General features: G+C 40.2%; 1 protein-coding gene and 1 pseudogene across 1 annotated transcript in view; both read left to right on the top strand.

The window, feature by feature from the left end:
- Positions 1-13,692, top strand: part of TMCO5A (transmembrane and coiled-coil domains 5A) — a 59,488-nt gene extending 45,796 nt beyond the window's left edge. The window contains exons 7-13 of the mRNA XM_066343640.1: positions 642-713; positions 4,428-4,484; positions 4,925-4,984; positions 5,409-5,473; positions 6,942-6,999; positions 9,342-9,382; positions 13,494-13,692. Of these exons, the coding sequence (XP_066199737.1) occupies positions 642-713; positions 4,428-4,484; positions 4,925-4,984; positions 5,409-5,473; positions 6,942-6,999; positions 9,342-9,382; positions 13,494-13,692 (552 nt within the window). The remainder of the gene's footprint in view (positions 1-641; positions 714-4,427; positions 4,485-4,924; positions 4,985-5,408; positions 5,474-6,941; positions 7,000-9,341; positions 9,383-13,493) is intronic.
- On the top strand, positions 9,757-9,848 carry LOC136377994 (small nucleolar RNA U13; annotated as a pseudogene).
- Positions 13,693-25,253: the final 11,561 nt, after the last annotated feature.

Genomic DNA, 25,253 nt, shown 5'->3' with positions numbered 1-25,253 from the left:
TCTGCTCTTGCTCCACTCTCCTGAGGCTGAACTCCATGACCTAAACTCCATGGACTCTCTCTGGAAGCATCAGGTAAAAGCAGTGGGTGGGGTTTCCTGGTTATTCAGTGATTCCCATGGGTTCTCCATTCTACCACAAGAAAATATTATAGATTTCAAGAGACACTCTGTTGAAGTAATTGACGGGAACAGATTTGGGGAAAGATTAATTTTACTTTCAACAGAGACTTTTAAAAAATATTAATAATTCCCAAGAATTCTCTTTTCTTTGTCAGGCATTCCCTCTACCTCAACTCTTACTTAAAATACAGTGAGTTTCCAAAAAAATACAGTGGGTTTTCTATGATCACCATACTTTCTGACCCATGCCTACAACCCTGAGTGACCCAGCATGAATTAGGGGTTCAGAGAACAACTCCTGTCTTGAGTGGATGCTAGCATTGGTGGCTAAGACTTGTGAGAAGATGGAGGTAGACTAAAGATGTTCCCAAGTATCCACCAAGCAACCAACTCCTGGAAGTTTTTATCAAGGCCAAGCTACTGGACCCACACATCAAAATGCCATTGTCTTTTATATCTTTTAATTAGATGTTCTTCTTTTTTTTTGAAATGTTTTTTATTATTATTATTTGAAATCATAGCTTACAAGAAAATCTCCTAAGGCGACCAAGTGTGAAAAAGGCAATTCACAGGGAACCCCAGAAGAGTCAAAGGTAAACAAAATAACAATTTTAAATGGGTTTGGGGTATGACCAGGAAACAGGTCTTCAAGTGGAAACAATTGTCAAAGTTGGGATAAATTCTTTGTAGTTTTAGTCTATGTCAGTGTTAAGCCTGAGCCACTGTATGCTGAATACTCTGCCCTTAGGAAGAAATTTTACTCTGAACCCATGTGTTTTCAGGAAAAACAGAACACAAATGCATAAGTACATATATAAGATTGGAGGTAGTTGAAACCCCTAGTTTAAATCTGGGACCCAGGATTTAATGTGGTTGGTGTATGAAGTTGGGCAATTTAATCAGTTTCTGGCAGCCTCACTTTGAAAGTTTATTGAAGTTGTGTTTATAAAATACTATTTTCCTTTTTCTGAAGGCCTAAAACCTTGAAAAGTCACACAATTTAAAGTAATTCTTTAAAAATTGACTAAAGTATATGTGTGAATTCATAGAGGCAGAGCTAGGATTTGTAAATCTACTCTGTGTTAGACAGTTTACACACCTTGTCATCGATTCTAATCCGAAAAGGATTTATTCAGTTGTTCACTCAAATATTTAAAGCTTAGCGTTTCTCTGATTGCAATCTACAGCTAAGACCTGGGCACAACCACAACCCATCCAATCACAAATATAAGAATGATTCAAGACTTACTTTATTCAGAGAGCGATAAAACTCTTAATACTTTGTCCTTGTCTTATCTAACTTCTCTTTAGCTTTTTAAACCGACACTTAGCCCATACTGTATGTACAGAGCCTCTAAAGATATAGCCACATTAAAAGTTGAGATAGAAAATGAAAGAACAGGGATTTACTTCCTTATCTTCTGTTGGTCAAATTAGCGTTGATGGTTAAAACAAAAAAACAAGCAAACACCTGGCCTGTGGTGGAACAGTGAATTCACTGACCTAGAATGCTGAGGTCACCGTTTCGAATCTCTGGGCTTGCCCAGTCAAAGCACATATAGCAAGCAACTACTACAAGTTGATGCTTCCTAATTCTTTCCTATATTTCTCTCTCTCCCTCCTACTCTCTCTCTCTCTCTCTCTCTCTCTCTCTCTCTCTTTCTCACTCTCTCTCTTTCTCTCTCTCCCTTCTCTCTAAAAATCAATTTTTAAAAAACCCAGGAAGTCTAAATCTACCAAGTACACTTGCTTGGCCATGTTTACCCAGGAAAGTTATCTGGAAAGAAATCGGGAGCCTGCATGTGTATCAGGAAGAAATTAGAGATAAGACTAGAGAGGATTATGAAGCCCCTTGACTATCTTTGCCATATAACTACAGCAGTCAGGAATTTGATTGTCTTCCTTCTCCCCAGAACAACTTTTTTCTGACAGTAACCTGGCCAGAATCTAATGGTGACACCTTAAATCTGGCTATGCTGGCTCTGTCAGGTGAGCCGAGCTGATTGATAGACCATAGACAGAAAGTTCCAGATATTGTCAGAACAATGGCCATTATTTTCTTGGAAGGGATCATCCCAGCCCTTAAGAGTTCTAGAGTATTGTTAACTATTTGAATCATTCCCTTTTGCCCACCTGTGCTTCAGAATTATCAGGTGATATCTCTAATACTATGAAACATACAGCATGTCTTTTCCTTCTGTTTCTCTTGTACGAGAGTGATCAGTGCAGCAGTTTAATAGGATGCTTGTTTCAACTCCTTGTGATTCAGACCATTGTCTTGAAACTATAGCCTTTCACACATTTGATTGTCTGGCCCTAAATGTAATTGACTGGAGGGGAAAAGAACTGTTGAAAGAGTCCAGATGTGAAATAATGGTACTTACATCAAAGTGGAAACAAAAAGAATTGAAAATGGAAGAAGTAATAGATGCAGTCATGTCTACTTTATTTTCAGAATATATCCCAAATGCACCAATTTCTGTCTACTATTATTATTAGGACTACCCTTTGGCAAGGTACCATAACCTCTCACCTGGACACTGAAGTAGCCTCCTAACTAGTCTTTCAGCTTCTACTCTTACTCCTAAACAATCAACTTTCCACACATAGAAAAGTCCTCTTTATGGCCTGGCCTGTGGTGGTGCAGTGGATAAAGCATCGAATCAGCATGCTGAGGTCAATGGTTCGAAACCCTGGGCTTGTCTGGTCAAAGAACATATGGGAATTGATGTTTTCTGCTCCTTCCCCCTTCCCTCACTCTCTTCTCTCTAAAATGAATAAATAAAGTCTATTTTAAAAAGTGCTCTTTAAAAACACAAATCAGATTATCTTTACTTCTTTAAGCTCTTTCCTGCCTTCTCACTACAATTAGAATAAAGAACCAAAGTCTTTCTAGAACCTAGAAAGTCCCAAAAATTTTATCCATGTCTAATATTCCTTACTTAATTTTCTCCTTACCAGACTCCCCTATGTTTCAGCCATATAACTTCTCCATGCATTCAAAGTGTGCAACTTCACAGTCTTGGCTCTTGCTTTAATTTCTGCATGGGATATATTTCTTCCACATACCCACTTTTCTAATATTTATCACTTATACATCAGCTCAAATATCATTTCACCAGAAAGGCCTTAGCCAACCACCTATAATAGTTCTTACACCATCACTCCTTCTCATCACATTACTCTGTTTTTGTTTCTTTCATAGCACTTATCATTATCATGTTGACTTATTTGTTATGTCCCCCAATTAGAATGTCAGCCCTATGAGGTGCAGAGCCTATCAATTCCATCACCACTCTATCCTCAGTAATCTCCCTGCCCCCTCCCTGTCACTCCAGTATAGTGGTCAATATAGAATTGGCTTTCAGCCTGACCAGACGATGACACAGTGGATAGAGCGTTAGAATGGGATGCGGAGGACCCAGGTTCGAGACCCCGAGGTCACCAGCTTGAGCACGGGCTTATCTGGTTTGAGCAAAGCTCACCAGCTTAAACCCAAGGTAGCTGGCTCGAGCAAGGGGTTACTTGGTCTGCTGAAGGCCCACTGTCAAGGCACATATGAGAAAGCAATCAATGAACAACTAAGGTGTCACAATGAAAAACTAATGATTGATGCTTCTCATCTCTCTCTGTTCTTGTCTGTCTGTCTCTATCTGTCCCTCTCTCTGACTCTCTCTCTGTCTCTGTAAAATTAAAAAATAAAAAGAATTGGCTTTCATCAAATATTTAAGGAAGGAAAGAAGAAGGAATAGGGGGAGGGAGAAGAGAGTGAGCATGAATATATAAAAAAGGAAGAGCCTGACCTGTGGTGGTGCAGTGAAGGAAGCATAGATCTGGAATGCTGAGGTCACCAGTTCAAAACCCTGGGCCTGCCTGGTCAAGGCATATACAAGAAGCAATCAATGCAATGAACAACTAAAGTGAAGCAACTATGAGTTGACACTTCTCCTTTCCCTCCTCCTCTTTCTATAAAATCAATAAATAAAATCTAAAAAAATAAAAAAGGAAGAGTGAAGTTTTTCAAGATTGATGTTTTCCTAAGAGACAAAGCTAAGAAGGAAGCTATGAATTGAAGTATAAGGGTAAAGAGAGTACCGGTGTATGTGAAGAGATCAAAAGTAGAGAAAAGCAGGTTCACCAGGCAGCAGCAAAGGATGCTGGATGATTTGGCTCCCCCATCAAATCATCTGAAATCATGCCTGATGCACCCCAGCCACCTGTGGAATAACCTTCGAGAGAGCATTTCAGAATGGAATTCTGTATGGTTTTCACTTTGCTGAGTAATTGACTTTCGTTTCTTTCTATAGGTTAAGGTACAGCAGCTGGAAGCTTCCTGTGCTGACCAAGAAAAGGAGCTGACCAAGGTAATGACAGTAACTTCAATATTACTTCTCCCAAAGGAAGTGAGACCTTCATCAGACCATCAAATACAGTCCTCAAAGGACTAAGCTGTGATTAGTTTTCAGATCCAGACCACTTTGGAGCCAAGGAGATGAAGAAAAGATGAATACAATCTCCCTAGATTTACTTCTTTTTAACATGTTTACAGGGTACATTCTATAATCTATAAATTCAACAAGTTAGTATCTATTCTTCTACCAACTGTTTCCAAATATTTTGTTAGGATTGCAAAACACTGCTTGTTTGTCCTCAAAAAAGGAAATAAGTTCATAGGTTCAGTAAAAACACATTTAGAAAAATTAGAAAACCACAATTAGGGTCTTGGAGGTAGAAAAAATAAGCATACTCTTGTTTTCATAGCAATTTACTGAGAGAAATTTCAGACCAAATTTTGGCTTCGCAGGTCATGGAAGACTTAGCATTACTGGGACAACTCTGTGAAGATCAAGCCTTCTGCATCAAGGTACAGCTTCTCAGTGAAGGGATGGCAACAGGGTTGCTAAGGAACAGGATGAAGTGTGGCCAGGCTTTTCAGAGAATGCTGTCTGGAACAATTGTAAGCCTTCAAGGTGGAACTACAAAAGACCTTTAGTGTCCTTGAAAGTCTATTACCGATATCATTCTATTACTGCCCTGGCTTTTCAACCTCTGTGCTCTTAGATTAATAATGAGTATTTTTCCTATTTATCATCCGTAGTACCCCAGGGACTGGCCCAGTGATGGAGTACAGTGGGAGATCAGGAGTGGGTGGGGATAGGAAAGGAGACAGAGTGGCAGTGAGAACACCAAACATTCGGGTTACAGTGCAATAATATATGTTTATTGTGATTAGAAAATGTATAAAGCTTCTAACTAGTAACTGTGGTTTCTTTTCTTTTTCTTCAAAGAAGTACCAGGAAACTTTGAGGAAAATAGAAGAAGAATTAGAGATTCGGTTCCTTGAGAGAGAAGTGTGAGCTTTGGCAAACCAAGGAACATCCTGGTTTTAGTGGTAACTCCACCTCAGCCTGGGTCAGAGCAAACGTTTCTCTGACCAGCTCCTAGCTGGAACTGAGCGAGCCCCAACACCGCACAGCTTTCTCTGCCAGTGACCTGGCTGACCCTCAGAGACCACACTAACTTTAATGTTCAGCTCCTCCGCCCATTGTTCTTAACAGACTTGAGAAACACATCTCTCTTTAGAATTGTATAAAATTATCAATTATTCAATTTTATATTAAGGTCAAGAACATATACTTTAAAAAGGGTTATTGGTCAGTCACCTTAATAAGTAGGACATTCCTTATATGTCACAGAAAATGCCTTAAAACCTAATACCATCCTTACTTCCCCCAAATATATGAGAACTAAACCGTGTGTTATAAAAATGAAACTAGCCTGACCAAGGTGGTGGCTCAGTGGATAGAACATCAGACTGCGATGCAGAGGGCCCAGGTTCAAAACCCCAAGGTCACTGGCTTCAGTGCTGACTCACAGGCTTGAGCGGAAGCTCACCAGCTTGAGCATGGGGTTGCTAGCTTGAGCGTAGGATCATAAACATGACCCCATTGTTGTTGACTTGAGCCCAAGGTCTCTGACTTTAGCCCAAGGTCACTGACTTAAGCAAGGGGGTCACTCGCTCTGCTGTAGGCCCCCGGTCAAGGCACATATGAGAAAGCAATCAATGAACAACTAAGGAACTGCAACAAAGAACTGATGTTTCTCATCTCTCTCCCTTACTGCCTGTCTGTCCCTATCTGTCCCTCTCTCTGTCTCTCTCTGCCTCTATCACACAAAAAAATGAAACTAATCTCTAGACACAAATTAAAGCTATCATAATATGAAACTCAAACTGTATTAAACTATAAACGTTAGAAATTAGAAATGATAAATAAGAATCTAATGGTGAAAAACCCAAACCAAACACCTCATTTCTATTTCTTGAGCCACTTTAGAAATCAAATCTAAATTCAGTCAAGAAGTATTTCTGTTTACGAAATATTTGGGAATCTTGGGAATCAAGAGAAAGAGACCCAAACTGCCCACAGTCTCTAAGTAGGCCAAGTATACACATTGGCCTGGGGGTGAGGGCACCAGGACTTGGAGATCTGTACCCCTAAAGGACACCTTGAAGTCCCCCCCAATTCTTCTGGAGCATTAGGTATAGCTTGAATGCAAAGCTAAGATCCTAGAACATGGCTGCCTGATAGAACATTCTGTGTTATCTAATAGGCAGCAACTATCTACCTACTGAGTTTTCACTAAAGAATTGGTTTTTAATTTTAATTCATTTAAAAGTAAATATCTACATGTACCCACTAGCTACAATAGTGGACAACATAGCTTTAGAATCTAAACCTATTTTTAAGTAACCATCACATGCATAGTATGAATATTTGAGTGTACTTTATTCAATCCTAGTTTGTTTGTTTTTCTACCAGATCAAAAGTCCTAAGCATGAACTCTGCAGGAAAAGAGTGTTACGGCCAGAATAATAAGGTAGGCGCTTCACTCTACCTTCAGCTTCTCTCTGTGTTGTTGCCTTTCAAAGGAGTTTCCTAACCATTACCAGCCGTTGAACACATACCAATCTTCCCAGGTACATTTTCCAAGAACAGGACCAGACATAATCCCAAGACATTCCAAACCTAAACAAGCAAAGAGGATGCTGAGGAACAACTGTCTTCACTCTTCTTATAGGGACACAAAAGATATGTTCTCAAAGAAACTAACCTAAGACCTAAGAGGATTCAGAATGGAAGTAAAAAGGAATAATGAACTGAGAGCACACTATGGAGAGAAGGCCAGTACATGACACTGACACCATTCACTCATTCCATCTCCCACAATCACAGTCCTCTTTCCTGATGATACCAACATGGTCCTGAATCTTTCACAGCACAGAGCACCAGGCAGCTCTCATCATCCAATCAGAGGTCGGCTATGAATTAAAACCTAGAAGTTGCTTCTCTATGATACAACCTCAGCTTCTAATCATATTTAACATCACTACGTCACCAGGATATATGCAGAAATCTGAAGGAAATAGAATTGGATCTAAAATACCAGGTCACTTGGTCCATGCAGCATCTGATAGCAGCAAGTCTATAGGCTAAAAGATAACTTTTTATTGGATTTTGTTTTCATAATTTATATTGGCTTTAGAGCCCAAGGGGGCACTCACCAGAAATTTTATGCTGTTGAGATATGTAGTCTTTATAATTTAGAACAGAGAAGTTATATGTTCCTTAAAAGCAAGTGTCAATAATTGATCATTGAGCCCTGGCCAGATGTCTCAGTTGGTAAGAGCATTGTCCCCATATGCAGGTTCTGTCCCCAGTCAGGGCACATACAGGAACGAGTCAATGTTTCTATCTCTCTCTTTCCCTTCCTCTCTATCTAAAAAAATCAATGAATGAATTTTTAATTTTTTTAAATAATTAACCATTGATTGTCCTTGGAGTCATCCAGACATTTGAGTAAATGTTAGGCAATGTTCCCAGTGGCCATACTTCCCACTGTCCTGAACAAGTTACTCTGGCTTCAAGCTTGCATATATAATCAGTAAACAAAACCCCTGAAATTAACCTCTCTAGAACCAAGCTGGACATGCTCCCTGATGTGTTCTGCCATCTACCCCCAGTGGTTCATCAAAGTATTCCCTCTGACCACCTAGCAGAGGGGAAACAGAGCTGTCTTTATCAAGGTGATCAGTCCCATGATGGTTCGATGGCTTATGGTGTTTGAGCGATCTTTACCGAGAGGCTGCCTGAGCAACCGATCAGCTGGAATACCACTTCATCTCACTCAAGCCATAGACAAGGTTGTAACCCAGGAGTTCCTCATTCTAATTCTTTGAGCCTCATGCCCATAATTTTAAATGACTATAATTCCTCTTCTTTTTTTAATATCACAAGGAAGCTGAGAGAAAATGAAATAACTAAAAAAATAATTTAGAAGAGATGCCACAAAAATTCAGTATATATCCTCACCTTTACATTTTTATAACTTTTAAAGCTTGTCCCTTTGAATGAGTTTTTGTGATTTACATAGCCTGTAAACTTCTTTAAGGATTATTGGCTAAGGTGAAGGTAAGGGTATACTTGACAGAGCCCAGAATCAGAATACCTGGTCTCCAGGCACACTGACATTGGGTGACATATTTTACCTTTTTATGCCTTCATTTATTCCTCAGTATATAAAAAAGGTAATGTAAAATTTTATACATATATAGTAACTTTGAAAATTTCATATGCTTATGCATATGAAAAAAATATATAAGATATTATCTAAATATAACATTTAGGCCCTGGCCAGTTGGCTCAGCGGTAGAACGTCAGCCCAGCGTGTGGAAGTCCTGAGTTTGATTCCCTGTCAGGGCACACAGGAGAAGCACCCATCTGCTTCTCCACCCTTCCCCCTCTCCTTTCTCTCTATCTCTCTCTTCCCCTCCTGCAGCCAAGGCTCCATTGGAGCAGGGTTGGCCCAGCACTGAGGATAGCTCCATGGCCTCTGCCTCAGGGGCTAGAATGGCTCCGATTGATGTGGAGCAATGTCCCAGAGGGGCCAAGCATTGCCCCCTGGTGGGCATGCCCGGTGTATCCTAGTCAGGCACATATGGAAGTCTGTCTGCCTGCCTGCCCACTTCTAACTTCGGAAAAATACAAATAACAATAAAATAAAAAATTCATATGCTTATGCATGTGAAAAAATATATATAAGATATTATCTAAATATATGTAACATTTAACTAATGGTTCACTTAATATTATTCGACAGTGATGATAGCTTCTTCCAGAAATTGCTTATTTATCAATCAGTGTTCCTTCTTCTTCTCCCAGGTTAATTCTCTCCAAAAGAAGGGAATATGGTTCTGTAAATGGTAAGTAAATATTTTTTAGTATACTTTCTAGAAAACTGGGAGTTATGCTTAGTTATCTTGGCAGAAAGCAAAGTCTAGACAAGGAGAACCTTGTATACACACACACACACACATACACACAGAGTCAAATCAACAAACTAGTGTCATCAACGACTGTTTCCCTGTTCTAATGTTATGACTTCTTTGTTCAAAGGAATTACTAATACCAATTTTCCAGTATTAGAAACCAATGGCCTATAGCAATCAAAAACAAAAATTGTATCACCTAAAACAAATGTGGTAAATCTTATACTTACTCCCTTTTCCCTTTAACAATTTGAATTGGCCTGATGTGTCTGTTTCCCCAGTAGCATCTGTAGCTTAGAAATGGAGAGATCTTCTTGTGGTTCGTAAGCATGACAATTAAGTTTGCACACTATTGCTTCCTCTAACCTTGTTACAATGTCCGTACATTACCCTTCTGACATGAAAAATATATATAGAGAGAACTACTTAACACTATCCGGCACATGATAATTGCTCCAAAATACTTATTAAACCAAATAAGAACTCAATGTTCAAATAACTGAGGGGATATTAGTCCTGAAGGACTCACTGTGGTAGCCAAGTAAAATTGGTATTCATAAAGCCTCTGACTTTTCAAGAAAAGGTCAAATTTTGTTCGATATAATTCATTTAAGAAAGCATGGTGAAACATATTCAAAGTGGTATGAAATAGGATTTAGAAAGAGTTCCATCAAAATGGTTAACATAAAATTAATGCTGGTTAAAGGGCAACTCCAATGTCTGGAAATTTTGTTTAAGGGGAATACCCTTTCATACTAGATTGGTCAAGTATTGCGTATTTCAATATCTCTAAATACAAAGTTCCCAGAACAACCAGCAGAATTTCCTCTAAAACTGCTAAACTGTCTTCACCTGTACTTTAATACCAGTGCCCGGCATGGAAGTGCCTATATGGCCTCCCAGAATAAGAACTGGCTGCCTTACAGAGAGTTGGTATCCTGAAGAGAACTGCATGACATCCCGCAAGTCTAGTTTATCACATCAAACTACAGATCTTTCCTCATGTCCTGCTCTGACATCCAGTGGGCCACTTGGCAGTATTGTGCTCTGAGTCAAGAGATAAGAAAGTGAGATATTCCCAGGATTTTCCCTGGATATGTCATCCCAGAGATATCATCTCAAAATCTTTAATGAATATTATATCCAGCTCCAGGGAGAATAGTGGGAAGAGATTTATAGAGGGCTTCTGACTCTAATTCTGACCAAGATGCTGTACTAGATGAATCTTGGCTCTTGTCACCAAGATTAAGTCTGCAGGAAAACTTTAAAAACTGGTAGGGAAGAGGATGTTTTTGACTGTTACGAAAAAGTGGGTAGTGAATTTATCCTGGGGCAACAGGCAACCCCAGCACAGCTGAATAAGGGTACTACTTATTCAGAAAAAAAAATGGAGGTTTCTTCCTGCAGATCATATTAAAACTATAAAAGCAAAATAATATATCAGTTAAAGAAGAAATCAGACTACTACAGGGAAATTTGTAAAAAATTATTAGGAAACATTAAAGGTAAATGAATGAAAGAAGAGAAATACCATAGCCATGGATAGGAAGCCTTCATATCATAAATATATCAATTGTCTCCAAATTAATTGCGGCAATTCAATTCCAAAACCCCCAAAAGATTTTTCATGTAACTGAATAAAATAATTGTAAATACACTGTATATGGAAGAATAAAGGATTAAAAATAACCTGGGCAATTTTAAAGAACAGCAAGGCCCTTCCAGATATCAGGACATGCTATGAAGCTACAGTAATTATGATAGTGTGGTATTGTCATAGAAATTAGAAAATTGACCAATGAAATAGAACAAAAAGTTCAGGAACAATGCACACACAGAACTTTGATATGTGACAGCAATTGTATGTCAGAAGGGAAAGAAAAAATTGTTCAACAAGTATGTTGAGGAGAAAATGGTCATTCAGATTTTTTTTAAAGTACAGTATATACAAAAAACAAGCCCAGATGTGTTGAGGACTTAAATGTAAAAAAAAAAACCCTGGGAATTAGTTATCTACTGCCACATAAAAAATGACTCCAGGTCCTGGCCGGTTGGCTCAGCGGTAGAGCGTTGGCCTGGCGTGTGGGGGACCCGGGTTCGATTCCCGGCCAGGGCACATAGGAGAAGCGCCCATTTGCTTCTCCACCCCTCCCTCCTTCCTCTCTGTCTCTCTCTTCCCCTCCCGCAGTCAAGGCTCCATTGGAGCAAAGATGGCCCGGGCGCTGGGGATGGCTCCTTGGCCTCTGCCCCAGGCGTAGAGTGGCTCTGGTCGCAGCAGAGCAATGCCCCGGAGGGGCAGAGCATTGCCCCCTGGTGGGCAGAGCGTTGCCCCTGGTGGGCGTGCCGGGTGGATCCCGGTCGGGCGCATGCGGGAGTCTGTCTGACTGTCTCTCCCCGTTTCCAGCTTCAGAAAAATACAAAAAAAAAAAAAAAAAAAAAAGACTCCAAAACTTAGTGGCTTCAAACAACAAACATTTCTTATTTTACAGTTTTTATGGGCCAGGAATTTGGGAATCTCTTGCTGAGTGGTTATAGTTGAGGGTCTCTTAAGAGGTTATGGTTAAGATGACGGCCCAAGTCACAATCATTAGAAAGTTGGCGTAGAGGATCTATTTTTAAGGTAGTTCATACATACATCTGGCAACTTGTGTTAGTTATCGCCAAGAGGTCTTAGTTACTTACTACATGGACCTCCCCAGGGGACTGATTGTGTATCCTCTCAACACGCCACCTGGCTCCCTCCTGAGCGTAAGAGGAAGCTGTGAAGTCCTTAGTGTGTGGACTAGGAAGTTATACATGGCCATTTCCACAATATTCTATTTTTTTTTTTTTTTGAAGCAAGTCATTAAGTCCAGTTCACACTCCAATGGAAGAGAATCTCTTGAAGGAAGAGGTGTCAAATAATTTGTGGACATATTTTTAAACTCACATAAACTCTTAATAGGAAACAGTATCCTTTAGGCCTTTGGGTAAAGAATAATTTCTTTTTCTTTTTGAGAGGAGAGAAGATAGACACACTACCACATGCACCCTGACCAGGATCCACCCAGCAACACCCATCTGGGGCCGATGCTCAAATCAACTGAGCTATCTTCAGTGCCCAGGGCTGATGCTCAAACCATTTGAGCCATAGGTTGCAGGAGGGGAAGAGGGAGAGAACTGGGAGAGGGAGCGAGAGAGAAGCATGTGGTTATCTCTCCTGTGTGCCCTGGGGATTGAACCTGGGTCAGTGCTCTACCCACTGATCCCTGGGGATTGAACCTGGGTCAGTGCTCTACCCACTGATCCAAACAGCCAGGGCCGAGAATGATTTTTTTAAAACAACATACACATAAAAGCTTCATTCTAATTAAAGAAATGGCTGATTAACTAGACTTTTTTAAAATTAATAAATTTAGTTTTTTCATACTTTGAGCAAGTGAAAGTTGCTCTACACAAGTGAAAGTTTCTCACAATGGAAAGGATTGATGTCACATATAAGGAACTCATACAATTAATGAGAAAGCCCACACAGCCTAGTAGATAAATGGGCAAAAGGAAACACAACCAATAAATCTATAATCAGATGTTCAGCATCACTGTTCATTAGGATAATGAAAACCAAGACCATAACGCAACATTACATCCATTTGATTAGCTAAATTTTTAAAATTTGATTATATCAAATGTTAGAGAGGATGTAGATTCACAGAAACATATACCCTGCTGATGGGATATAACTTGGTAGAACTACTGTGTAAGACAATTTTCATAAACAAAAATATAAAGGAACAAGATCATTTCAGTGATAAATGCTAGAAGAAAATAAAACACAGCAATAGGAGAGAGAGCAGCTAGCTGGAAGGCCAGCACATAGGAAGGGGCTGCCTTTATAAGGGGTTGTTGGGAAGAGAGGCAACAATGAGTAGGAAACATCTGGATACCAAGAAGGAGTCAGACATACATTTACATATGACTTTTTGTTTGTTTGTTTGTTTGTTTGTTTGTTTTGTTCCAGGCATTCTAACCCTTGGATAACAACAGTTTCTTGGCTTTCTCTTTTCAGGATTTTTCAATATTTCTTTTTCACCACCTTGTTTTTCATCAGACTTCTGGGCTACTTGTTTTTCCATATAAGTTTTATAAATCCAGATGTCCTTATCAACATACTGCCCAAGATACTGAGCAGGGGCATATTGTGGAAGATAAGATGCTTCCTGTTTCCATCACTCACACTTGAGACAGAAGATATGTTACCCCACTGATCCTCAAGAAAACTCCTGGAGCAAAAGAAGCAAGTGATGTCAGTCTAGGAGATAGCAGAGCTTGTGGAAGGAAAAGGTTTTCCTAATTTTTCTCCTTGAAGTTCACCTACTTGATTACCTTTTCTCTTCATGCTGTCTTTCTAAGATTAACTTACCTAGTAAAGAGCTCTGTCAATAAATTTCTGTAGTTATTTGGATAAGCAAAACCAGGGCTTTTCAACCTTTTTACACTTGGGGACCAGTGAAAATAAGAGAATTATTTCAGGGACTACTAAGGCAGAAATTACCCCGAGCATAAGCAAATTTGACTAAAGTCATTGGATCTATAATCTTCATACAAGATGAGGGCTAACTATTTTGTGGACTGGAACGAAATTTCTGGCAGACCAGTACTGGTTTGCAGACTGGCAGTTATAAAATACTGAGCAAAATAGTACCGGGTAGTAAATAAACTAGATCATTTTTAGAATAATGTCATAGATGCTAAGCAAAGTTAGAGTTTATCAGTTCTTCTAGTGAATCTTAACAATCTAAGAAACTGGATCCCTGTATTGCAGAAGGTTGCTTACTACTTATATTAGAAGTTTTTGGTTGCAAGTGACAACTTAAGCTAATTTATACATTTATAGCAAAAAAAAAAAAAAAAAAAAAAAAAAAATGCTGCCTTATGGAACTAAAAATGGGCCGCTTCAGTCATGGCTGGATCCAGAAGCCTCAAAGCAATGTTATTGTTTCATCTCTCTCTTCTCTTTTTGAATGGCCATTCTCCTCTTAGTGGCAAGACGTCTTTGGAAAGGTGGGAAGGAGAGACAGATATATCGCATGCATACAGGATGAGTCCTGCAATAGACAAAAAAAAAAAAGACAAGTGATTCCCCATTCCTATGTCTAGTAGGTAACATCAGATCCATGTATGATGCTAGTCTGAGAGAAAGAGTGGCATACCCAGCACTAAATAAGCTGACCACGTGTCAGAAAAGCCATTCTTTACTGAAAGGCTAAAAGCATTGTCAGGCAGATAAGTTATTTTATGCTCACTTTTTGTTAAAGATGGCCACTGCTCTCACGTGGTAATGCTCTCACATGATACAGCTAATTGCCTTTCATGCTTGGGAAGGGACTTGGTTAAGCTAATATATACATATGTTGGGGGAGGGCTTTCGCACTGAAAAGTTTTAAAAGGAAGAGCTAGGAGGCCATTTTAGAGAGACCACATTGTTCGGAGAGAGAGAGAGAGAGAGAGAGAGAGAGAGAGGCCACCTAGAGGGGAGGAGGCAGCCAAAATGGAGGCGAACAGAGGTGGGAGCCGTTGATGCTAGGAAAAAACTGGAAAGAATGGATTTTGGTGCCTGTGTGTTTGTTTTTTACTCGTTGGCCAGCACGAGTTTAGAATAAAGGAAAATGGCCCACCAGTTTTTGGCTCCGAAGTTTCTTCACGATCTGTCTGAATTAAATGAGAACCAACACGGGCCAGGCAGCTGTGATGGTGGTTGCGGCTATGGCCCTACAAGCATCTTTTACCCTAAATAAATATTTTAAATAGAAGTAACTGAATAGAAGTACCAAAAAATTAAGCAACTTTCGTTATCTGATAAATTGTGTATAATGTGTCAATTCTAAATTCTAAACTTAAAAGAGAACCAAAGCCTTTTCTCCTGGCAATTACGAGAGTAATGCACAAACTCCTGTAGTTTGACACCCAAATAACTATGAATTATTTACCTAGCACCCTAGATGGAAATACAGTGCCTTCCACTATGCCAGTAAGTTCTATACTGCACACACCATTTATTCCTGCGATGAGTGGCCGTGGAATTCTGAGGCCCAGTGGAATCTGGCAGTTCCTTCCCAGGGGATGGCAACGCTGCATTAACTTGGACTTTATTCTTGACAGAAGGAAAAGAAAGGGTGTGACCAGCTTCTATTTACCAGTGTCCTGCCACATAGTAGAGCAAGAAATGCGTACCCGCTAAACTCATAAATTTTAAAGTTGGAATTATGAAAGAAAAGGTACTTTCTCACATTGTGGTTTCACAGTCATTTTTTTCTGCTGTGGCTAAGTGGAATAATGCTGAGAAAACAGTTCAAAAGTTATTGCAGAGAATGTAAATCCTACTGCAGGCTTAACATCCTCAGAACCCCCATTTTTGATGTATAAGTGAAAGTAAATGTTGACTGTGGTTTGTGGTCATACTCAAAATACAGTAGTTGAGAGTGAAAACTCAGAGCACAGATGTCTTCTCAGAAAATAAAGAGCCAGCAATAAAAAATAAAATAAAACAAACTGCTCCCAGAAGGTAGAGAAAGTTAGCAAAAACAGTTTCTACCATGCAACATCATTATTGTAGAAAATGATTCTGTGTCCCTTGAAAATAAAAGATAAAAAAAAAGATTCTGTGGTATTTTAGATGGTTTTTTAAAAAAGGAGGGGGGAGGTGAGAGGGGAAGAAAGGGAGGGAAGAAAAAAAAATAATATGTTGCTCCCCTGCTGGTGTGAAGTTTGAAAATGAACTACTGTTTTCTAAGGCAGCTGCCTTAAAGTGGTTTAAAATTAAAAAGTTTAAACACTGAGAAGCAGAGGTCTTCCAAAGGCAAGGTTCAATAGTCAAAATCACCGTCTTAAAAATCCTTTCCGCCAGAGCTTCCTGGTTGGTGACATGTCAATCCTGGGGGGAATGCTGTGCTCAGAGGGGCATGGAAGCCCCTTGCCCCTCCCCCCAGGTCTTGCCCTATGCATCTCTCCCATCTGCCTGCTCCTGAGTTTTATCTTTTATAATAAACCAGTAATGTAGTAAAAAATAAAAATTCTTACAGTTAAGAAGGAAGACAAATAGAAGCCCTCTGTGTTTGCAATGAGCCCTGGGAGGGGAGCATTCATATGCAGCGTGGGGCCAGAGGCTGCCTAGAAACAAGTGTAGGAAAGGTGAGCTGCTGTTGGCTGCTGTCTTGCGTCCACTGTGCATTTACAGCTGAGACCAGCTATAGGTGCCAGCAGGTGGCCGCCCAGTGTCTTGATGGTTGCAAACAACAGAGCAGCTTTTTTGGCTCTGGAGCAGTGCTCTTTCCTCCTTTGACCACGGCTGCATGGCTCCCTCAGGAACAGTAGAGGGCACTGTTTCATGATGCTGTGAGATTCGGTTCTTTCTTTACATAATACCCCTGCTAGATGCAGACCAGATGGGGAAGGTGCATGGTAAAGGAAATTCTGTCCCATTTCTTTCTCAGGTTCCTAAACCAGAGAGGTTTGAACATCAAGAGCATAGACGATATATGTAGCACCTTATTCCAACAGCTGAGTCACTACCTAAAATTATAACCTGCCTAAAATTTACAAAATACGTGTCCTGAGTAGATTTCCTTACATACTCTCTGTCCTTATACTTAATCCCAACTTGAAGCAGGACTCCACACTTTGATAAATTCCTAAACTAGATCTCATTCTTCACTGCTATATATATTAAATTTTATAAATATATAAACTTAAGATTCATGAAAACAGAGAAAAAGGATGCATGTTGCTTATCATTTTGCAAAAACTGAATCAAATTCCCTCTTGGTAATGGAACTTTTTCCTTTTCAAAGTTTTATCTCCTTCCAACTTATTTTTTTCAAATGAGATGAAGGGAGAGAGTGAAACAAACTCCTGTATGTGCCCTAAAACCAGGGTCCACCTAGCAACCCCTGTCTGGGTCCAATGCTCAAATCAGCAGAGCTATTTTTAACACCTGAGGCTGCTTCTAGGACCAATGAGCTAACCTCAGGCCTAGGGCTGACTCTCCAACCAATCAAGCCACTGGCTAAAGGAGGGAAAGAAGGAGAGGAGGGGTGAAAAACAGATGGTTGCAAAAAAACAAACAGACAAACAAAAAAACAGATGGTTGCTTCTCTTGTGTGCCCTGACCAGGAATTGAATCCAGGACATTCAAATGCCAAGGCAATGCTCTATCTACTGAGCCAACCAGCCAGGGCCTCCTCCCAACTTTTTAAAAAATGTACCTTATTTTTTCTCCACACAGCCTTAAAATAATGTTGCCCCAAACCAGAACCATTCAGCTCTCCCTCTCAGATTACTATATTTTCCAATCAACAAAACCAAATTTTAGGAGTTACCTGTACAGTAAACTGAGTTTTTTTCACCACACACACTTAGATGCCTCAGCAGATCCAGAAAGAGCCCAGCATGACTTTGTCATGACATTCACCCTGCCCCTTTATAACAGACATGATGTTAATGATCATAAATTCTATTTACTGAGCTCTTATTATGTGCCAGGCACTTTAGTGTTTTGCTTGCATTTTTAAACACAATCTAACAAGATAGATATTATTGTGCTCAGTTTAAAAATAAGAAAGCTGGTTCTAAAAACATATATATATAACAACTGAAGTTCTGAGTTGAAATAACCAAGATCCATGCCTAAGTCTGGCTCCAAAACTTGGCCTATAAACCCCCTATTGCTGACAGCAGATGTTGACCAGTCTGGCCAGGGAGAGGTTGGGACACAGACCAGAATATTGGGATGTTTGCTCACCTGTGAAGGGAGAAATCCAAGCTATGGTTGCATTTGTAGAAGAATTGGGCAACCGAGAGACTCTCAAATAAATCACGGACTGGCAGGTAATTTAAGGATTGCTCATCCTAGCCCAATTATGTACTTTCCCCAAGATCACTCAAGTGATCCAGGATAAGAACCAGGAACAGAACCAGGATAAGAACCTGGTCTCTTGGTGCTCTTTTCAGTGGTCCTTCTAGTAAACTAGAATTTCTTGACTCTTTACAATAGGGCATGAACATAATAGAAATTCTGTTGCAATGGTTATTTAAAATTCAAGATCAACTTTACCCTCCTTTCTTCTAAGGTAAAGGTATAATTCTTACTTCTGAAGAAATAGAATTTCACATATTCCTCCCTGTTCCTATAGTAACCAACAGGAAAGGAGAGAGAAGAAAGGGTGACACTTGGAACACATCAACTTTTTTTCAGCAGAGCACATTAATAAATTGTGAGTTATGCAAAGTGTGAATTATGGAGGCGTGGTAAGTGCTAGAGCTAAAATGCTCTTTATAATCATAACACAGGGAATTTTTGTCCCATCTGGGAGAATAAGCAAGAGAAAAAGCTGAGCAATGCGATGAGACACTGAAATCCAAGATGGTGAAAATGAACAAAGCCTTCCAGGAGACAAATGAAGCTAATATTCACTTTGTTGGGAAAATGAATTTGAAAAATTTGTATTTTCTGAGTTGCTCACTTTTATTGTTAAAAATGGCTGCTGCCCAGGTGAAACTGCTAATTACCTTCGTGCTTGGGAAGGGGCTTTGTTATGCTAATGTGTGCTGGAGGAGGGATTTTTTTCCAAGAAAAGTTTGTGAGGAAGAAAGAAGAAGAAGCAACCAAGATGGCAGGGTGCTGCCCTGGCCAGTTGGCTCAGTGGTAGAGCGTTGGCCTGGCGTGCAGGAGTCCCAGGTTCGATTCCTGGCCAGGGCACACAGGAGAAGTGCCTATCTGCTTCTCCACGCATCCCTCTCTCCTTCCTTTCTGTCTCTCTCTTCCCCTCCCGCAGCCAAGGCTCCATTGGAGCAAAGTTGGCCCGGGCGCTGGGGATGGCTCTATGGCCTCTGCCTCAGGCACTAGAATGGCTCTGGTTGTAACAGAGCAATGCCCCAGATGGGCAAAGCGTCGCCCCCTGGTGGGCATGCCAGGTGGATCCCGGTCAGGCGCATGCAGGAGTCTGTCTGACTACCTCCCCATTTCCAACTTCAGGGAAAAAAAAAAGATGGCAGGGTGCTGAAGCAGAAGAGAGTTTATGCAGATGGGGAACCAAAGGTGACTGAGCTGATGGGGACCTTTGATTCTAGGGAAACCCAGATTTGTCAGTGGCTTTGGAAACCCTGAATGGAAAGGGAAGTGCTTTTCCTCTGTGTGTGTTTTACTCACCTGCCGGGTGGGAGACTAGAATAAAGAAATGGCCCACCATTTTTTGGCTCTGCAGTTTCTTTACCGTCTGTCCGATTCTAATGTGAACCTGCACCTGCCTGGCAGTGACAGCAGCAATGGTCACGACTACTGGCCATACACAATTTTATTTCAATTTCTAAGTGGGGCTGCAAACTAAGCTCCTACACCCCTACTGCAATAGTCAGTAAAATCTACTGCATGTAGTGATAGATATTTATTTGTCTCTATAAGTTGTATTGTTGACTCTTACAAGCAAATTTTGGGAGAAAAGATTATGTCTCAAGTTTGAACCCATGCTGAATCAGAGGTAAACAGCATTATAAGTTATACAATGAAGAAGAAACTAGGAGAAAAGATTTGTGGAAGTTCTCAGGAAAGGAAGAATAAAATAGTATGTGGAATGTGGAGGATAGCAGGAAGGACCATCTTAGCTAGTATCAAAGAATGGGCGGCTCCTAGTGACATCTAAATTATAAAAGAATCTTTACATCATTCTCTTCTTTCTCCTCAGTTCTCTCCGAAGAGTCAGACCAGTGTCAGGGAGCTTTCCCCCTATGTTTTCTTCTGGGAATTTTATGGTTTTGGATCTTACCTTTAAGTGTTTTGAGTTGATCCATGTTGAGTTGATTTGTGTGAGTGGTGTAAGATAAAGGCCCAATTTTATTCTTTTGCATCTGGATATCTAGTTTTCCCAAAACCATGTATTGAAGCAACTATTTTTCCCCATTTGTATACTCTTAAAGCCTCTGCCAAAACCTAGTTGACCATATATGCATGGATTTTTGTTGTCCTTGTTATTGTTTGTTTTTATTTATTGACTTTTAGCAAGAGAGAGGAAGGGAGAAATACAGGAACATTTATCTGTTTTTGCATATGCCCTGACCAGAGATTAAACCTGCAACCTCTGTGCTTCCAGATGATGCTTTAACCAACCAAGCTATCCAGACAGGGTGCATGGGTTGAATTCTGGACTTTCTGTTCTATTCCACTGACCTATGCCTCTTTTTGTGCCAATAACATACTCTTTTGATTACTACAGCTTTGTTATACAGCTTGAAATTAGGATGGTGGCCCTGGCTGGTTGGCTCAGCAGTAGAGCATCGACCTGACCTGTAGAAATTCTGGGTTTGATTCCCAGTCAGGGCACAAAGGAGAAGCAACCAACCACCTGCTTCTCCCCCACCCCTTCTCCCTTCTCTCTCTCGTCTCCTCCCACAGCTATAGCTCAGTTGACTCAAGCACATTGGCCCTGGCTGAACCTCTGCCTCAAGTGCTAAAAAATAGCTCAGTTGTGAGCATGAACCCCAAATGGGCAGAACATCGGCCCCAGACAGGGTTGCCAGGTAGATCCAAGTTGGGGTATATGTGGGAGTCTGTCTCTGTATCTCCCCTACTCTCACTTAAAAAAAAAGAAAGAAAAAGAAAAGAAGAAATTAGGTAGTGTTGTTCTTCCTCGAGATTGCTTGAACCATTTGGTGACTCATGTGATTCCATACGAATTTTAAGGGTTTTTTTTTTATTTCTGTAAAAATAGTGCCATTGGAATATATTCTCTATTTACCTGTGTTCTAATTCTGATTGAATCCTGAATCTTCACACATCAGCTGGCCCACTCAGCTCTCTGTCACATCATACTTAAGTTTGATAAATGGCCTCCTATGGAGGACAGTGCCACAATGTGTCTCGAGAAACTCCCAGATGGCATCAGTTCATATTCAACCACAAGAAGCTCTTTCAATATGAAACTCCAAATATAGTAATGTCTACAGCTGTTGGAGCAAGATGGGTTATAGGCAAGAGTAAAGGGAATGTGCCAAGGCAATACTGAGTGACAGTTGGCAAGGAACTGCTCTATACATTTTCCTATCACTCTAGTATCTCATCAAAGAGAGGAAGTGTTAGCACATCTGGAAGAGTTGACTGTTAGGTATCGAATGGTACTAGATCTTTAAAAGCAACAGCTCTCCCTACCTCCACCTATCAGAGCCCACTCTTGACATAGATACCAGCCAATTTGGAAATGAGGAACACACCCTGCAGAGAGGTAGGCCTTGCCCTTCTCCAAGTATCTTAGTGCCAGTAGCACAGCAAAGGCCACTATAGGGTACAAAAGAATCTTTCATCTTTGCCAGCCACTCCCCCACCATGTTATTAGGATTAAAGCCATAGTAAATAAGGTGTTTCTAATTATTCTCTTCTTTTTTGTTCATTCTCCCAAAAGTCAGGGAGGAAAAATGTAGTTTGATAAAATTATTTTGCTTACTACAACCAGATTTTACTTATCTTCCTTTTTTTCTGATTCAGCCAGCATCCCTTGACCAATAAAGGTCAGAAAGTTTCCTCAACAACAGCTGCTGGCATTTCTCACAGAGTCCAAATCAGCCGATTCCAAATGAGGTGTCTGATTTCCACTCCGCCTGATACAAAGCTGCGCTCTGCATCTTTCCCAGTCATCTTCCCGCATGCGGGTTAGTCATTTTATAAAAGCAGAAGGTTCTCAAGAGCAGTATCACACTGCTGCAAAATAAAATATTTTTATCACTATGCTGCTCTCGATGACTCAGACAAGACATCAGACATAAGTAAGAAGATACATTCCCAGAGGCACAATGTTGGCTGGTTATGCAAGTCAAAGAAAAATCTGTATCCACTTTTTATCCACACGGTGGTGCTAAGCCTCCAAAAATTACCCAAAAAGGAAATGAAAACAGTTTCACTTTCCTCTCATTAATGATAAAGTTGAACACTATGTTCAAGATGTCACTCATCTAAGGGGACTATACATTAATTCTACAACTAAGCATCTAAAAAATGTGAGTTCATGCTAATTTTCATCCCCACTCTACTTGCCAGTGGGAGTAAGAGGAACCAAATCACCATTCTTTTCAACTCACTGAATCAATCTTTACCAACCTTGGGGCAGAAGAGTGACTCACACGGTGCTGCCGTGTGTGTGCAATCCTGGCGCAGAGCCTTACTCTACTGGAGAAGGGGCTGGTCAACTAACCCTCTAAGGCTCTTCAGTGGGTTCTTGTAAGTGCTGCTGGCAGTCAAAGAAGATGTGAACAGCAGACATTTTACTGGTGTCACCGAATAAAAGAAGGCGGTTCAATGTAGGTGTCTTCCAAGTCAATAGGCAAAAAGACTAGAAAGTCTGTTTTGAGCTTCTCAACCCAAAAATATGCTCCCCACCTGTCACATGACCAAATCTCACCAGCTGCCTCCTCTTTTTGTGGAATCCAAATCTTTCCTTTAAATGGTTTTAAAGTTTAGGGAATCTTATTAAATATGCTAAATAGTGCTTAGGCAATGCAGAAGATGCCAAATAGAATCAATTATCAGGGGTATCAACAAATGACTTTTAAAAACGTGGTACATGTCAACAGGAGAAAGCATTCTCAATTTTAGAAAGGAATACCTGACAAAAGTTCATCGATGTGCACTATAAAACTACCCTTACCAGATGCCAATACTGACAATAATGACAACCATGAGCACAGTGATACAGGTCTGGAGTGTTTTCAGACCTGGCCCTAGGCTGGCAGCTGGACGGCACCTGTGACTTGGAAGGTAACATGAGGTGTCACTTGCCAATATATCCAAATGGTCCCCTCTGGCCTGCCTTAGACTTTTGATCCTTTTACATTTTTAAAATCTCCAACTTTGGTAAAGAGTTGCTAAGAATATTATCTCTGTATCTTCATTCATAAAACATATATTTTAACAGAGAAAAAAGGAAAGACCCAAGGAAAAAATCCCATTAGACTAAATGAGTTCATTAGATTGACTAATTCACTCTTAGAATAGCAAGAAGCTGGATTCTGAGAAGATAGCATATGGGAAAACTAAGTATCAACAAAGGCCAAATGATTTGGCATTCATCAGTTCTGAAGCCAAGGAATAATTTGAGGTACAAGCAAGAGTCTGTAAGGATTTCTTCATTTATTACAGACCAGACATAGCAAAGTGATGGCTAACAGCCTCCATCAATTTCACAGTTGCATTTTGTTTGGCTTACACAGTTTTTTATTTTTTAATTTGCATTTGTTGCAAATATTTAAAATTCTAGAGATGTTATCTAAAAGTTAGATACCAGACTTCTCTTCAAAATAAAGGAAATATTTTATCACCATTGGACAGAATTCTTATGTGACAATAATTACTCAAAACTGAGAAATAACAGCTAAGTCAACATAGTATACGGCCACTTGTCCACCATAGTCCCCAGCACCCCTACTGTGTCACACTTGGTCAGCCATCAGTGCCACCACCACTCTCTTTTAAGTCCTAATCAATCTTGATTCCTAAGGGCCACATAGAGACAGAGTCCTTAAAAGGAAGATAATGATGCCAACAATGTGAGGAGGTACCAAAAACAGGCAATTTTTTGGAAAAGAACACAGTCATACCTGACAGAGCTAAAGAAAGCACCTAGAGAAAATTCAATATAGCATAGCTCGTACTAGGTTCAGTAGAAAACACAAGGGGTCCAGGGCTCAGAGCAGTGTAAGGAGGAGAGACAACTGAAAAACCATATGATGTGATGAGAAATTTTTCCTGAGTCTCACCTTTCGATTTACGAGGAGGCAAACCACAGGACTTACTAATAAGTCATATGCAATGATTCAAGGCTCCTTGCACAGCAAGGGTGCAGCTTTCCCACAGCTCGTGGATGAGGAGTGATGGCACTGAGTGGCAGTAAAGGAGGTTTGGCCTTGGCTGGACATCAGGAACAAATCATATTCTAGAATTATATACATTAAGTTCTTGAAATAATTGCACAGAATTATAAACTATTTGTGCTTAAACAATTGGTGCCTGAGTCTTAATTTATAAAAGTGACTGAGTGATGACACCAAGGGGCCAATGCCACTGAAATAGAAGTTTGTTGTTACTCACAAGTCCCCTAAAAATGAGACGCATGGCACACCACGCAGGGCTACCTGGGGAAGCACCAGAGCTGATCAAGAGGCAAAAGCAGCAGAGAGGAGAAAGCCTGGTCTATAGCTTTGATTGTGTTTTTTATGAAAAAGGCAAGGCAGGAAAAATAAAGTAGCTTAGGACTGGAAAGTTTGAATAATATTATTATCAGTCTCTGAGCTATAAGGGGTGATGTCTAGTTGGCTGCTACCTGACGCTGGGTAATTAGGCAGGGGAAATATTGGTTTGGTAAGAGTCAAATAAAGGAGTTGATTAGGAGTATAGATTCAGGATATGCTAGAGAAATTGTAATATGATTTTTGCACACCTGCAAAAGCTGGATTGCAGGGGTATGTAAACAACTCTGGCCATTAGTTTGACCCTATGATTGATTAATAAATGTTAAAAAGACAAAAAGAGAATCTAAGAAAACATCATTAATGGAGTTTAAGAAGCCTTCAGCCCAGTTCTTCCACTTTATAAATGAGGACAATGACATTTAAAGATGTAATGTCATTTGTCTAAAATCCAATGAGGCTTGTCAGCAGTGCTGTGTGGAACAGAATTGCCGCGCCCTACTCCCAACTCTCTGACTTCTCTGCTACCATCTGTTGACTGATGCTGATATACATATTGACTTGTGCAATTCCCTTCATCATTTTTTAAGAATCTAAAGCAGGA

This window comes from Saccopteryx leptura, chromosome 6 (assembly GCF_036850995.1).
Source record: "Saccopteryx leptura isolate mSacLep1 chromosome 6, mSacLep1_pri_phased_curated, whole genome shotgun sequence".
Classification (NCBI taxonomy): domain Eukaryota; kingdom Metazoa; phylum Chordata; class Mammalia; order Chiroptera; family Emballonuridae; genus Saccopteryx; species Saccopteryx leptura.
This window is presented reverse-complemented; position numbering and strand designations above follow the sequence as displayed.